This window comes from Bos grunniens, chromosome 5 (assembly GCF_055505025.1).
Source record: "Bos grunniens cultivar Pamir isolate PY7600 chromosome 5, Bosgru_T2T1.0, whole genome shotgun sequence".
Taxonomy (NCBI): Eukaryota; Metazoa; Chordata; class Mammalia; order Artiodactyla; family Bovidae; genus Bos; species Bos grunniens.
Genome location: NC_141169.1, coordinates 32,958,703 through 32,973,569, shown reverse-complemented (window position 1 = coordinate 32,973,569; position 14,867 = coordinate 32,958,703). Strand labels below are relative to the sequence as shown.

The following is a 14,867-nucleotide window of genomic DNA, read 5'->3' as shown; positions in this document are numbered from 1 at the left end:
GGCCCACCCTTAAAACGAAGAAGAAAGTTTCCAGATGCTAGTTCTGCTCTTCTTGGGCAGCTCTCTGGAAAGAATGGCCCCCACTACTGGTTCCCACTCTGGACCCCAGTCTGTGTCTCAGCCTGGCCCACTCATGGGGTGGTCTCAGGATCACTAACTTCACCTTGTATAAAACTATATTGGTCAGAAAGCGGGGCCAAATTCAGACAGGCTTAACAATTCCTTATATATTTTTCAAAGTGCTTTTGTTGCATGTTTCATTTTCTGCTATACATGGCAATAAATATTTGTTGCTTTGGTCTGTACAAAAAGTCTGTGAGAAGGTAAGACAGATGTTATCTAAATGGACAAACAATAAATACAGAGAACTATCTTGTTCTGAGTTCCCCAGACAATAGCAAATGTGCCTGAAAAACTCAGGTCTTTTGATTCATGGTCCAAAATCTATACCATATTGCCACCTTTCAAGTTGTCACTTCAATACATTAAGTACCAAGAATCAATGTACAGGAGTCCCACAATGAGCCTGCATGCCATAGCTTTCTGAGAGAATGTGAAAAGTCCCAGCAACTCATATGTAGAAAGCTATTTATTACCTACAGAAAACACCAAAAAAAAAAAAAAAAAAAAGGAAAAAAAGGGAGGAAAAAAAAATGAAGAAAGAAAAAAAAAAGAAAACAAACAAAAGGTGGTCTTCCCCTCAAAGGCAGGCAGTATGAAAAAGGTAGGACATCTAGTTGCTGGAGTGGAAAGAGTAACATTCAGTTAACAATGGAATATTTAAAAAAAATAGTTTTCTTTTCAAATTGTAACCTGTGGTAACACATAGAAAAATGTACTAAACAAGCTTGATATAAAACAGAGTAAAATTTTCAAATAAGCCCAGGGAGAAAGCACAATGTTGGAAAGGATGAGGTACAAGGGAAGAGAAGAAAAGATCTCATACAAAACTACCTATTACAATACAGAAAAAAGTATAAAATGTTCCTATTTTGGAACTTAGGTACAAAATGACACTGGCATTGGATCATTTCACTATCTAGCCTGAGGAGCGCTCAAAAGGTGGGGGAGATGCTACAAGGAACAAAAAGAATAGCAGTTTTTCAATCTCAAGTTGATCAGTCCAAATTCCACCCGTTTTCCATTTGAAAATCTTGCCTTCCTCTGTAACCTCTACCCCAAGCCAAAATTCATCCAGGCCTCAAAATACTCTTAGGAAATCCACAAACACCCTACACATAGGGGCTGGGATCTGTGTATGCTGGAGCTAAATTTGGAAAATGGTAATAAATCTACAGGCTAAAATGGTGAACACATTCAGCCTTAAAAAAAAAAAAAAAAGCATATCCCTGTGAAATATATATATATATTAAATTCTCTGTGGTTAGAAACATATTTAAACTAGCTAGCCACAGACCAAACTAGACCTGCATTCATCCAAAGATGGAATTTTATGCTAAAGACTGAGGTCCTTCTTCTTCTTGGTCAGAAGTAGGTAGCAGTAAAAGTGGCGCCTTTGTTACTCCACTAAACCACTCCCTGGGTGGGTCTTCCCCATATCATGTGTTGTGAGCACATGCAAACCACTGCTTTTAAGGAAAGGACTGCCTGGGACTTTGGGGTCCACCCAGGGCTCACATGTGGTGCCTCAGGAGGGAAGAAGCTACAGATAAAACAGCCTTGTACAGAAGCAGATGGACTTCACAAGGGGCATGTAAAAAGGGCAAGTCCTGGAGGACAGCCTTATGCAGGTGCCCCAAAGTCCAGTTTACAGTCACTATCCTGGTGACACATTTTGAAAATCCTGTGTGTATGTACGTGTGCGTGTATATGCTGGTGGTTTTCATCCCTACGTTTTTACCCACATCCATTCCTACCTCTTAGTAAGGCCTAACAACAAGAGTTTATATGAAACCAAGAGTCCTTCCAAGCTTCTCTCAGGCCCCTAATTAAGAGACTGAGTGAGGCTGGAGCCCTTTGAAAACAAGATGGCAGAACTGAAGAAGTAAAAAGCAGTCTCTCTCTTCAGATTAGGGATGTCCCTCACCCCTTTCACAGCACCAAAGTTTCTTTGCAAAAATAGTATCTGAGATACAAAAGGAAAGGCAGATGTGCTTGTGAGTGCATCTCTCCAGGGCCTGGTCCAGGATCAAGGACTTTACAAGAAGAGAGGGTTGGGAGCAGCTGTCTCCAAGGTCTCTGGCTGTAGACAACAAAGAGCTGGTCCCCAACAAGTCCATGTCTGCTAACTGAGATGGTCTTCACAAGAGCTTTCGGTGGAGGATTTCCCAGACCATCCGCTTCCGGAAGTAGGGCATGTGTTGCTGTAGGGACACAGAGATACCTTTATTTTCATTTCTTGCATGCAGACCTAACATTCCTTTCCTTCTTGAGGTTTTCACCTAAAATAGTCTCAGCTGCATTTTTGGTCTTTCAAATTGCTCATTCTTCGTTACGTGTGATTTTTTTTTTTTTCCTAATGCTTTTTCCGATTACTATTGCTATTGCTACTTTTCATTGTTGTAAACCTAGGAGTTTAATTAGGCATCACCAGGAATCCCCAGGCTATCCTCAAATGTCTCCAAGAATTTTAAGAATGGTGTCTAAAAAAGTCCTCTGTGTTGAACTTTTAAGAGGATATGAGATCCGAGGCTTGAAGATCAAAACTCATTTTGCCCCCAAATTAAATGAACTTCAAGAGTCAGCTCAACCCAAGGGCTGCAGTGGAAAATCTAGTATAAAGTCATTACTTTAAACAGAAGCAAAGGATTAAGTGGAGGACACCAAATAAACTATAATCTCTAGCCTCAATTCACTTTGGTTTCCAAAGGACCACGTGGACAGAAATTAACGATCACAAACTCTAAGGAAGACTGATCAGCTGCATAAAGCGAGGGGAAGAGGGCAGCATAACAAACTACACTAGATCAAGGTGTGGCCTGTTCCAAAACTTCATTGCTACCAAAAAAAGGGAAACTGAGGAAACCTGCTCTGGTCCCAGTTTTCTGCTTCTTACAGGATTTTGGGTAGGCGGCATATATGAGCAGAGAAGGCTCTCCTATTGGCCGGGATTCCTTAACTACAATATATGATGTATCGTGACCCAGGATGTGGCCTATCATTATCCTTCCTTTTCCTACGGCGTAGCACAGGTAGCAACCACCCCGGGTTATGAGCCACAGAATGAAGCAGAGCCCCCTAAGTGGAGCAAATGGAGAGAACAACATCTATCAGGCAGCCCGGACACAGGGTGGTCACAGAGCCCCCTCCCGAAGGCTTGGCGTACCTGTGTGAAGTTGATTGGTCTGTCTTTGGTAATACAGTCAGCATATTTGCAGGCAAACATGCCACAGTCGCTTCCATTCATCTGCTGTGGAATTTCCTAAAAGGCAAAAAATAACAAAAAGGTGACATCTTTCCAAGCTTCCTTCCTTCTTATTCAATTATAAATAAGAACCAAAGGATATAAATTTTCCAGGTTTCCCTGAATTCTAAAGAGATGGTCCTGATCCCCCACTCAGAACAACATAGGCTCAGAGAGCAAAAAATTCAGCATCTCAGTCCAGCCTGTGTACTTCATGTTTATCACACAGGAGACTATCTGAGATTTCTATGATACCCAAGGGTGTAAAAGCTGGTCCCTCCCACAAGGGCCAACCAGTCTGCAAACATTTTCTCCCATAGATGAAAGTTTAGCAAAATAGCTGGGCATTTAGAAAACCTAGTTCTTCATAAGAAATGTATTATTGATTTTCCCACAGATAGCTTACTCTACTCTATCTTCCCTGGCTGAGGTCAGGCCAGACACTTAGAAGGATGCCAGGGCCCAAGCAGTATACTCCTTTTCTAACCAATACTCTAATCTCAGGATTTCCATCTCACCAAGATGAAACGTACCTGGCTTTTCTTGCTGAAGAGCTGCCAGCCATTGGCGTCAAACTCTTTTCTTTTCTTGTCAATGCTTTCTTGCTTCAGATATTGCCTAAGGTATTGGGAGAGAATGAGATGAGCTTGGGGAGCTGCCACTGCAAAAATGGGGCTGACAATCCTCAGGAAGAATTTTCTTCTGCCATGTCTAAGGAAAACAGTATATATTGCTGGACAAGGAATCTTTAGAACTCCCACAATTCATGCCCACTCTGTCAGCTCCAGAGAAGCAAGACCTCTGCCTTCAATACCCAGGGTCCTTCTTCCTACTGTCCCCACTGAGGAACGAGTTTTGATCTTTTCCTTGGTTTATATGGTCCTTTAGAATTCAATCTAATGGAAGGAAAATGTTTCTCTAGCAATGCTGAGGTATATATTTATTTATAGTCTTGATTCTTTTGTATAAAAATTCAATCCAAATCAATTAATCCACCTCATAGAACCCACCCTCTCCTGGCCACAGACGTTTTAGAAAGAGAAACAGGTAGAATGTAAACCAGATTTGCATTCTGGTTCCCAGCTGAGCCATTAACTAGTAGGACCTGAGCAAATCAAAGTTATCTCTGTGGGTCTTGGTTCCTTTATCTGAAAAATTAGGAGGTTGGGATAGATGACTTCTAAGTAGTTTCTGTATCTATATGTCTATATCCACTCTTTATTTTCATGCACTGGGACAGTAATTATGCCCATCAGGATGTATTTTTGGTATTATTATATTATTATTAAACTTTACTTAGATGGAAAATATCCATCTTAATCAATATGAACATTTCCTTTATTAACCACTCCATTGAAGGTATCAGAGAATTGAGTTCAACAGCTAGAAAAACATATATCCAACACCAAACTCTTCGTCTTCAACTCCCTACTTACATGAGGATTCTGCAGGCTTCATTGTTTATCCCACCCATAGAGTCATAATAGGTAATATTCTTCTTTCTAAAGTCCACAACCTGGGAATAAAAAAAATTCTCTGTGTTTATGAACTGAAGAAAATCTCAGCTTTTCCCTTCCCTGGAACTTGGAACCTTCTGCCAGATTTCCTATGAAATCATGACAAGTTTGATGGATACTTAGCATTATACCATGCTTCATCTGCAGAGGAAAGAAGAACAGGGTGATTATTTACTCAGAACTATGCTGGGGGCTGACTGACTAAGTGGCCCAGTAATTGCCCTGAAACCTTTTTCTAGTTTTCAGGGTCTCCATTTGCAATGGAGGCAACAGTGAAGACACGACGTGCTCTTCAGAGAATGTAAACTAAGTGAGATCATTTCCACACATTTTCAGAAAGATGGTAAAAGATTCTAGGTTTTGTTTCTTGGAGAATTTCCTTTTGACTTAATACTTTTCAAATATAATTCAAGACAGGCTTTAACTTGTATACTTTTATTAATATATTAAGCTAATGTATCCATGTTCTCAGAGTCATGTTTGCGTTAGTTGCTCAGTCATGTCTGACTCTTTGCAGCCCCACAGACTGTAGCCTGCCAGGCTCTGCTGTCCATGGAATTCTCCAGGCAAGAATACTGGAGTGTGTAGCCATTCCCTTCTCTAGGGGATCTTCCTCACCCAGGGATCAAACCTGGGTCTCCCGCATTACAGGCAGATTCCTTACTGTCTGAGCTACCAGAGAAGCCATAATAAATTATCAAGTATGCAAGGCAAATCATGATTAGGCAGAAAATAATGGTCACAGAATCAGAGTTGGCAGCATCATTAAGAAATCACTTTTTCTCCCCATGTGTTCCTTGCCTTTAGGTTGCTTTGACTATAACTCCATTTTTAAGTATTTCCAGAAAAGAAAATTTCAGAGCTTTTTTCAAAGTATCTCCCACTCTTGACAGGGAGTTTGCTAATCTATCCAATTTTTAGATAATTAAATGCTACTCTTTCAATCATCTATGTAGAACTAGTATTCATTGCTCTCTGTGTATTCTATTATATAGACTTCTTTCGAATTTTATCAGTAATAAAAGAGGCACTCACAGCAAGACACCAGTGCACTCCTAGGTGAATAGGCACCAAAAGAATGTCAACAGAAAAGACATCCACTTTCTTTGTCCAACGTTTCACTGCTTGATAACCAGCCGTTTTTAACTTAGTGAAAAAAAAGGTATTAAATGCATGTACACTTGGCAATCCCTTCTCTTTACTTCGCTCCATCAGCATATTCATGTAGAAATTGATGATCTGTGGAAAGAAAGTATATGTATTAAATTAGATACTCCAGCCTTTTAAAACAGTTGTGTTGTAAGAAGGAAACACAGTTGCTATACTGCACAGCATAGGCTAGTTCCCTAATCAATTCAGTTATGACCTCAACACCCAACAGCCTAATATCCCTATATCAAATTCTGACTAGAAAAGAGGGGGCCAACGTGGTTATAAACAGTGAAAACATAAAAGGCTGATACACATACATATGGTTCAGGATACATATGGGAAGATGTTGGCCAGACGTGTAGAAGGCTGAAGATTAGGTTAAAAAAACTGGAAAATGAGGAGGAAGAAGTACTACAAGATCAGAGTCAGAAAAAAGGAAAGGAAGGAGTATGTGCAGGTATACATTACAAGCAGGAGTTCAGCAAGGCAAACATTAGCAGTTCCTTTAGTCTGCTGGGACTGTGCGAGCAACTTAAACTCTGAGCTCAGAGTCTAGTGTTAATAAAAACTAAGATTAGTAGTTCAATCCTTCTATGTAGGTCTCCTGATTTTGCACAAAGACAGAAAACTCTGCCCCATGACTTAAGACTGTATTTTCAGCCTAACAAGTTACTTAGCAGAAGCAAACTGTTTTGGTCTCAAGTAGAACTGAGTGACAGAATAAACCATCAACTATATTGGAACAACATCTCTAAACTTGTAGTAGCTTGGCAACAACACCTTTATCCAGGCAGACATGGATATACTATAACCTACATTACGTAAGACCTGAAAGTAAAACCACAAACATGAAGAGTCAAGTTTTCTCCTAGAATCTATAAGGCTAGCTGCCTTATATTTGTTGATTCCACTTATTTCTTCAATATCAAGTATGAGTGAAAGAAATTAAAACGCTTGACATGGGAGATATGTTAATGAAACGATGTGTTCTCTAATAGTGACTACATTGTCCACAGTTCCTTTAGGTCTAGGACTCCTTGGTATTAAAGCCTCAAAGTTACTGTGCCGGAAGTTACTGCATACTTATGTGGCCAGCTGAGGTCAGGCCAGTGTCCGTCAACTGCAAGGAATGAATGGGCTAACTGATCCAAAGCTTGGAAATATGACTAAGAAAACAGGCACATTTTTCAGAATGCTTTTTGGGGAATGGGAAAACACCCCCGTCCTTTGACAAATATTTACACACTAAGATGCCAGAGCGGTGAGCTACTGCCCAACAGAAGGCAACTACATACTGGGTATGTAGCCAGGAACACACTGGAGCATGGTCTAGACTGGAGAAAGGGCCTACAGATGAGGATGCCTAGGCAGCTGCAGGGAAACCACATTCACCAAGAAGTAGCACTCTGAGGGTGGTGGGAAGGAAAGTCAGGACCGAAGAAAGACACTGTTCTTCCTGCATTGAAGACAGAGCAATAGGCTCAGGTGGCAGCTGATTCTCTCCCTAGTGTGATGCCCAATAGGTAACTAGAGCTGTTACCTATTTATCATATTAAAACAATGATAAAGAATTAGGACACAATTAGGATTGTAGGTTTCTCCAATTCAGGTTTTTAATCTCACTCTATCCTTGAGGTTAATGGTGCTAAAGGATGCTTGTAGGCTTGTGAAGGCAGCCAGGAATGCAGGAGGATCTACCTGCTCAGCAAGCACAGATGTCTTGGCTATAATCTACATCCTCCGGTGAGAGAAAATTAGCAAAAAGGGATTGATTCCTCTGGTATTCTATCCCATGACATTATTACCCATGCCATGAGGCGAAACCCTTCAATTCAAGGGGTGAAGCAAACAGGCAGACAACCTGTCAATCACTATAAGCCAAACCCTCCATGGGGGCAGACAAGTTAAATATTGCAACAGGCAATAAGGACTTAAGATGGAGGTGGAAGGAACAAGAGAGATAAGGACAGCCAAGCACATGAAATGGAGAAGGCAATGGCACCCCACTCCAGTACTCTTGCTTGGAAATTCCCATGGACAGAGGAGCCTGGTAGGCTGCAGTCCAGGGGGTCGCTAAGAGTCAGACACGACTGAGTAACTTCACTTTCACTTTTCATTTTCATGCATTGGAGAAGGAAATGGCAACACTCCAGTGTTCTTGCCTGGAGAATCCCAGGGACGGGGGAGCCTGGTGGGCTGCCATCTATGGGGTCAGAGAGAGTCAGACATGACTGAAGCGACTTAGCAGCACCAAGCACGTGAAAGCCACAGAGATATATCTCCCCCAGGTGCCCATCAGAGGGGTATATCTGGGATCATTACCCTGAAGTGAAAAGGGTGACATAAATGAGCGTCATGCTACATACGACTATCCTATTTTTCAGGGGGAAAGAGTGCCAGAAACCAATTAAGCTCAGCTGCGCTTACACAGCCTGAGTTGTTTGGTTTCTTATGTTACTTTGTTATTTTGACAGAGTGGACCTATAAAGTTAAAGACCAAGCCAGTTGAACAGGAACAGAGACCTAGTGATCAGGGCACCACACTGAGAACCCCTCTTCTCTGCTTTACTTCTCCCTCCCACCAAGGTTTCTCCACTGTGAGGGAAACGGCCTCCTCCAAAGTCAGCTCATTACTTAGCTCTAGGGAGTGATCTGGGCTCTTTTTCATTTGCCCTGCATCCTAGGAGGAGGGGACTTGGTGGCCTCACTGTTCCCTCCTATTAGCTGAGGATGTGTAATCTGACATCTGAAGTAGAATTTAGATCCAAGTTTCTCTCCTCAGTTTTTCAGCTATTACTCAGTCCAAATAAGGAAAATTGCCATAGTTCAGCCAAGACACAATCACACCAAAAAAAAAAAAAAAAAAAAAAGCTAGAAGTTAGAAGAACAAAAAGAATCTTACACATCATCTCACAGAGGAGGGCTAAAGATGAAGGAAAAAGAAATGAGAAAAGGGATCACAGTGTCAAAGATAAAAGAGAAGCAATGATGGTCAGAGCAGCTGCTTATATTTTGTGACGGCAAGGGTCCCTCCCCTCCTGTGGTAGAGTCTTTCTGTACATGGGACTCTTCTTAGCTCCAAAAGATCTTGAATTCCCTTTGGAATTGGGGATGAAGAGTAACAAGTCTGTCTGTCTGTACCTACTGTTTGTCTTGCACTTGCCACTCTTTCAGGGGCCCACACTGCCTCTGCCTGCTGCAGTCCCTGGTGCCTAAAGTACTGCCTTTCCTGCCTCCTTCACAGCCTTCGCCGTGAGAGTCTACTTGTCTATGCAATCTTGTTTGGGGGTGGAATGATTGTTTATGGTGTCTTGTTCCTTTGTGATTTTATGTGAAGAGCTGCCAGGCTAAGTTGAAAAGAGTGTTTCTTTAAAAGAAAAGTCTACAATGTTTTCAAACTCAGTACTCAATCCCTTGCCTGTATGTTACCACAATGACACAAATGACCACTGCTATTTGTATCTTCCTTCTCAAGCAGTAAACCAGCCAAACTATTTTCTCATGCATTTAGAAGTAAAATGCATCACTAACAGTAAAGTCTAACTTTTAACCCTTCCCAATTTCACACACTGAAGCCTTAGAACAGACTTTGGAAAAAAGTGTTCTAAAAGTCCTGAGCATGACAGTGTTCTGAAGCAGAGATCAAGATAACTTTTAGAAAAGAAAAAGCTGTTTTCCTACTCTATCCCTCCAGACTTTCCCCTCTACCTCCTCATTCTTATTTTTAAATTAGACTTATCCTTGTCAACCACAAAACCCAAAAGACTAAGCAACAACCTCTGAATGTTATAAATCAGAAGGTCACTCACTCCTAAGACCTAAACCTAATAATACTATAGAAACCACGATAGCAGACTTAAGGGAAGCTCTGAGTTACGGCATCCCTCACTGTGCCCAGGACTTTTCTCAGACGCAGATTAAAGTAACAAACGATTAAAATTACTGCAAAAGTTTTAGAGAAAGACAGGCAGCATCCACTTTTATGGAGTTATGACAACTGTAATTACTATTCTCCCTGTGACCTGACATAAATCCCTAGTTTATCAAAAGGACTAGTTCTATTAGAAACACTTTAAAGAGGTAATCTATAATGATGTGGAACTGTCCAATGAGTCATGTTAGAAAGACTACATTGTAACTTCCATTCTGATCATTAGCATATGGGAGACACCATCATATTCACTAAACTACTTTATTTCATGTTGTCTCATTTTCTTACCTTTTGATTCAGTTTTTTTTCCCTAAGAAAAATCTATTTCCTGTGCTAGGTTTGTCTAGTCGAGTTTAATGTTTTATAGGCTGCTTCTTCTCTTACTGAGCATCACTTAGATTTAACATCTGCTGAAGGCCCTGCTTCCCTGGTGGCTCAGACGGTAAAGCATTTGCCTGCAATGCGGGAGACCCGGGTTCGATTCCTGGGTCAGGAAGATTCCCTGGAGAAGGAAATGGCAATCCGCTCTAGCACTCTTGTCTGGAAAATCCCAAGGACAGAGAAGCCTGGTAGGCCACAGTCCATGGGGTTGCAAAGAGTCGGACACGACTGAGTGACTTCACTTTCACTTCACTTAGAAGCAATTAATAATTGAGACAGAGGTGCTGAAATCCTCAACATTCATACTTACGTATGAATTTGTCTATTTCCCCTTCCAGTTTTTTCAGTTTTTAGTTTGTGTATTTTGAAGTTCTGTTATTAGGTGCATACATACTTACGTTGTTACTCCTTTTGATGAATTTCCCCCTTTACCATTATGAAATGTCTATCACTGGTAATATTCCTTGCTCTGAAATCTACCAGTGTGATATTAATATAGTTACTTCACCTTTCCTTTGTTTACTATTTATATGGTATGTTTTCTCCACCCTTTTACTTTTAACCTGTATGTGTCTTCACATTTAAAATGTTTTTTAAATGTCATATTTTTAAATCTAATCTGTAATTTCTGCCTTTTAACTGGATGCTTATACTGTCCAGTACGGTAGCCATTAGCCAGATATAACTCTTGAGCACTTGAAATTTGACTAATTCAAATTGTGTTGTAAGTGTAAATGTGTTCTAAGTGTAAAATACGTATATTTTAGAGAAGGCAAAATATACCATTAATAATATTTTAATATGTATTACATGCCAAAATAAACATATTTTAGATTTATTGGGTTAAATAAAATATATTATAAAAATTAGTTTTACTTGTTTCTTTTCCTTTTTTAAAATGTAACTATTAGAAAACTTTAAATTACATATATGGCTCACATTATATTTCTACTGGGTATGCTGAGTTTGGTCATTTACATTTAATGTATTGAGATTGTTGTTGTTTAGTCACTAAGTCACGTCCAACTCTTTGTGACCCCATGGACTGCAGCCCACCAGGCTCCTCTATCCATGGGGTTTCCTAGGCAAGAATACCAGAGTGGGTTGCTATGCCCTCCTTCAGGGGATGTTCCAGACCCAGGGATTGAACTTGAGTCTCCTGCACTGACAGGCAGATTCTTTACCACTGAGCAACCAGAATACTGACATGGCTGGTTTTAAATCTACCGTCATGTTCTTTTCTTTTTTCTGTGTCTCACCTGTTCTTTGTATCCTTTCTTTGCCTTCCTTTGGATTGAATATCTTTTAATTGCATCTTATCTCCATTACCAGCTTCTTAAAATACCTCTGTTTTTACTGGTTGCTCTAGGATTTACGTCTGTGACTTACTGTAGTCCATCTTCATAAAACATCATACAACTTCATACCTTGTGCAGGAATCTTACACAAGTACATACTTTCGTTTCCCCCTTTTGTGTTATGATTATCATATATTTTACTTTAACATGTTATAAACCCTACATTGTTGTTTTATTTGACTAGTCTCTTGTCTTCCAGAGATAATAAAGGATGAGAGTGTTTCCACTGCTCTTCATTCCTTGTGTAGACTGAAACTGTCAACTGAAATTTTTCCTCTGCCTAAAATATCCTTTAATATTTCTTAAAGAAGTCTGTTGGTGATGAATTCTTCAGCATTTGCTTGCCTAAAAAAGTATAGCCTTATTTCTTCAAAGATATATTTGCTGGTATAGAATTTAGGTTGACGATTTTCTTTTTCCTTCAGTATTTTAAAGATGTAGCTACACTGTTCTCTGGCCTACATGGTTTCTGACAGATCTCTGTTCCTCTGTATATAATATGTCTGTCTTCTGGTTGCTTTTTTCATTATTTTTCTCTTTATCAGTGGTCTTTAGCAATTTGATTACTATACATTTCAGTATGGTATTTCTCTTTCTTGGGGTATGCTGAATTTCTTGAATCTGTCAGTATGCTTCCAAATCTGGAAAATCTTCTACCATTATTTCCTTAAACATTTTTTTGATACCACTTACACCCCATCTTCCCTTCTGGGACTTCAATTACATGCTTAGACTTGATATTGTCCCTGAGCTCACTAAGCTCCAGTCATCTTTTTTCAGCCTTTTTTTCTATTTCACTTGGATGATTCATACTGCTCTATTTTCAAGGTTACTAATTTTTCCTTCCACAGTATCTAAACTGTTAATCTCATTTCATGTATTTTTAATATCAGATACTAAATTTTTCATCTCTAGAAATTCAATTTGGATCTTTTTTTATATTCTCAATTTTTCTCCTCATAATGTCCACTTTCCTCTACTTACCTGAACATGTGGAATATTATTTATGGTATCTGTTTTAATATCTTTGTTGGCTAATTTTAACATATTTTTCTTTTCTGGGTATTTCTGTAGTGATTGTTTTTTTCCCTTTGTTATAGTTTTCTTCTATTTCATGCCTGGGAATTTTTAATTAGATGCTAGACTTTGTAAATTTCAATGTTGTTGGATTCTGTTGTTACCAGAATTTGTTGTATTCCTTTAAATATTGTTGGGTTTTGTTCTGTGATACACTTCAGTTACTTAGATCAGTTTCAAGCTTTAAAGACTTGTATTTAAGCTTGTTACCATGGGTCCAGAGCAGCCTTTACTCTAGGGCCTGCCTTTCTGGCCCCACTCTTGAGGCAATGCCCTTTTGAGGACTCGCTATTCAATGTCCCACAACTCTTCTACTCCCGTTAGTGGGGACATAAACTGTTCTTGGCACCTGTGTTAGCTCTCAGGCTTGTGATGATTCCTTCTTCCTGGTGGTTCTTTCCACAGCCACTGGTAGTTTCTTGCCATATATGTACAGATCAGCACTCAGCCAAAGATTCCAGGGGGGCCCTCTGCACATCTCTGGAGCTTTCTCTTTGTTCAGCAACTTCCCCACCAGTATTTATCTCACAAACCTTAGGCACTTTGGCCTCCATGAACAGTGTCTCCTCTACTCAGCAAGACTGCCAGGCACTGCCAGGTTTTTACCAACTCTCTCCCTTTAGCACACCACCCCAGGAAGCTGTGGGAATCACAGGTTCATGCTTTTCACTTCCGTCCTCTCAGGAATCACTGTTATCCAGTGTCTGAAAATTGCTGCTTCAGGTGTTTTATCTACTGTTCTATTTGAGAGAATAAATCTGATCTACTTTATTCTATCATGACCAGAAGATGTCAAACTTATTTGTATGCCTAAATAATTTTCACGTATTTCTAAATTTATCTGATGCTTTATAAAACAACTATTAGGCCCTCTAAGAGCAGAATTAGCAGGCCATAAAGAGAAACACAAAGCCTAAAGTAGTCCTCACTTCAGGATCATTAACCTGAAATCTTAGAGCTGGATTCCATAAGTTATTCAACTCTATCTTCAGGAAATAATACACAATTTCTATTTGCTATTTCAATTGACATTTACTTAAAAATACTTCCTTTTGTTTCTTTTTTTTTAATTTTATTTTATTTTTAAACTTTACAATATTGTATTAGTTTTGCCCAACATCGAAATGAATCCGCCACAGGTATACCCGTGCTCCCCATCCTGAACCCTCCTCCCTCCTCCCTCCCCATACCCTCCCTCTGGGCCGTCCCAGTGCACCAGCCCCAAGCATCCAGCATCGTGCATTGAACCTGGACTGGCGACTCGTCTCATACATGATATTACACATTTGTGACTTTCAATCTACTTTTGCAACTAATTCCTCCTCTCTTTAACCCTGTCTTCCTTCCCTTAATTAGATATTTCTATCACTAATCACCAGACCTGGTACAGAAATCTCCATCTATATGTTCTCACCTTTCCAGTCTCATTTTGTAACTCTTTGCAAGGCAGCCAGTTCCCACATTCCAATTTTGAGAAGTTTCATTTTCTTACAGTGAGGTACAATGTTAATCCTTTCATTAGTCCTTTGAATTTGCATAGAATTTAGCTATTCACTTATATACAAATCCATTCTTACAAATACCTTGAAAAGCTTATTGCAAGAACAGGCACTGTGGCCTACTCTTCTTTTGGAAAAATGACTTGAGAAAGAGTAGCCTAATGGCTATTTGTACATATCTCAAATATAGGACTTCTTGATTTTATTTTCCTTGTAAGCTAAATCTGATCCCTTTCATTTCTAGGATCTTATATTCTTTGTCTGTAAAATGTCAATCACCTTTCTTGGGAGAAAATTTTAATGAAGTCTATAAAACTGACATGAGAAACAAAAATAAAAGAAAGGCTATTAATGAAAATATCTATTTGAGGGAAGGAGAACAGGATTGAAGAGAGAGAAAATTACTTGCAAAATACTGAAGGTTCACAATTGAGAAACAATTAAATATTTCAAAATGAGTATGAATACGTAAGGATATCTACTAACTCCCCTTCAGAATGTTATCAGCTTTTTAAGGGCAGTAACTCTGAAAGTGTGAGAAGTGTGGTACTTTGAAAATGATGCTTTTTAAAACAATTATTAAAGTAC

At 39.5% G+C, this 14,867-nt stretch overlaps 1 protein-coding gene across 9 annotated transcripts in view; it reads right to left on the bottom strand.

The window, feature by feature from the left end:
* Positions 1–212: 212 nt before the first annotated feature.
* The window catches only part of SENP1 (SUMO specific peptidase 1), a 52,332-nt gene continuing 37,677 nt past the window's right edge, over positions 213–14,867 (bottom strand). For all 9 annotated transcript variants that reach the window (XM_086399734.1, XM_086399743.1, XM_086399735.1 and 6 more), the window contains 5 exons: positions 5,917–6,120; positions 4,801–4,880; positions 3,898–3,982; positions 3,287–3,382; positions 213–2,324 (listed from right to left, as the gene is read on the bottom strand). In XM_086399734.1, coding sequence (XP_086255860.1) covers positions 2,262–2,324; positions 3,287–3,382; positions 3,898–3,982; positions 4,801–4,880; positions 5,917–6,120 — 528 coding nt within the window. In that variant the 3' untranslated portion in view covers positions 213–2,261. The remainder of the gene's footprint in view (positions 2,325–3,286; positions 3,383–3,897; positions 3,983–4,800; positions 4,881–5,916; positions 6,121–14,867) is intronic.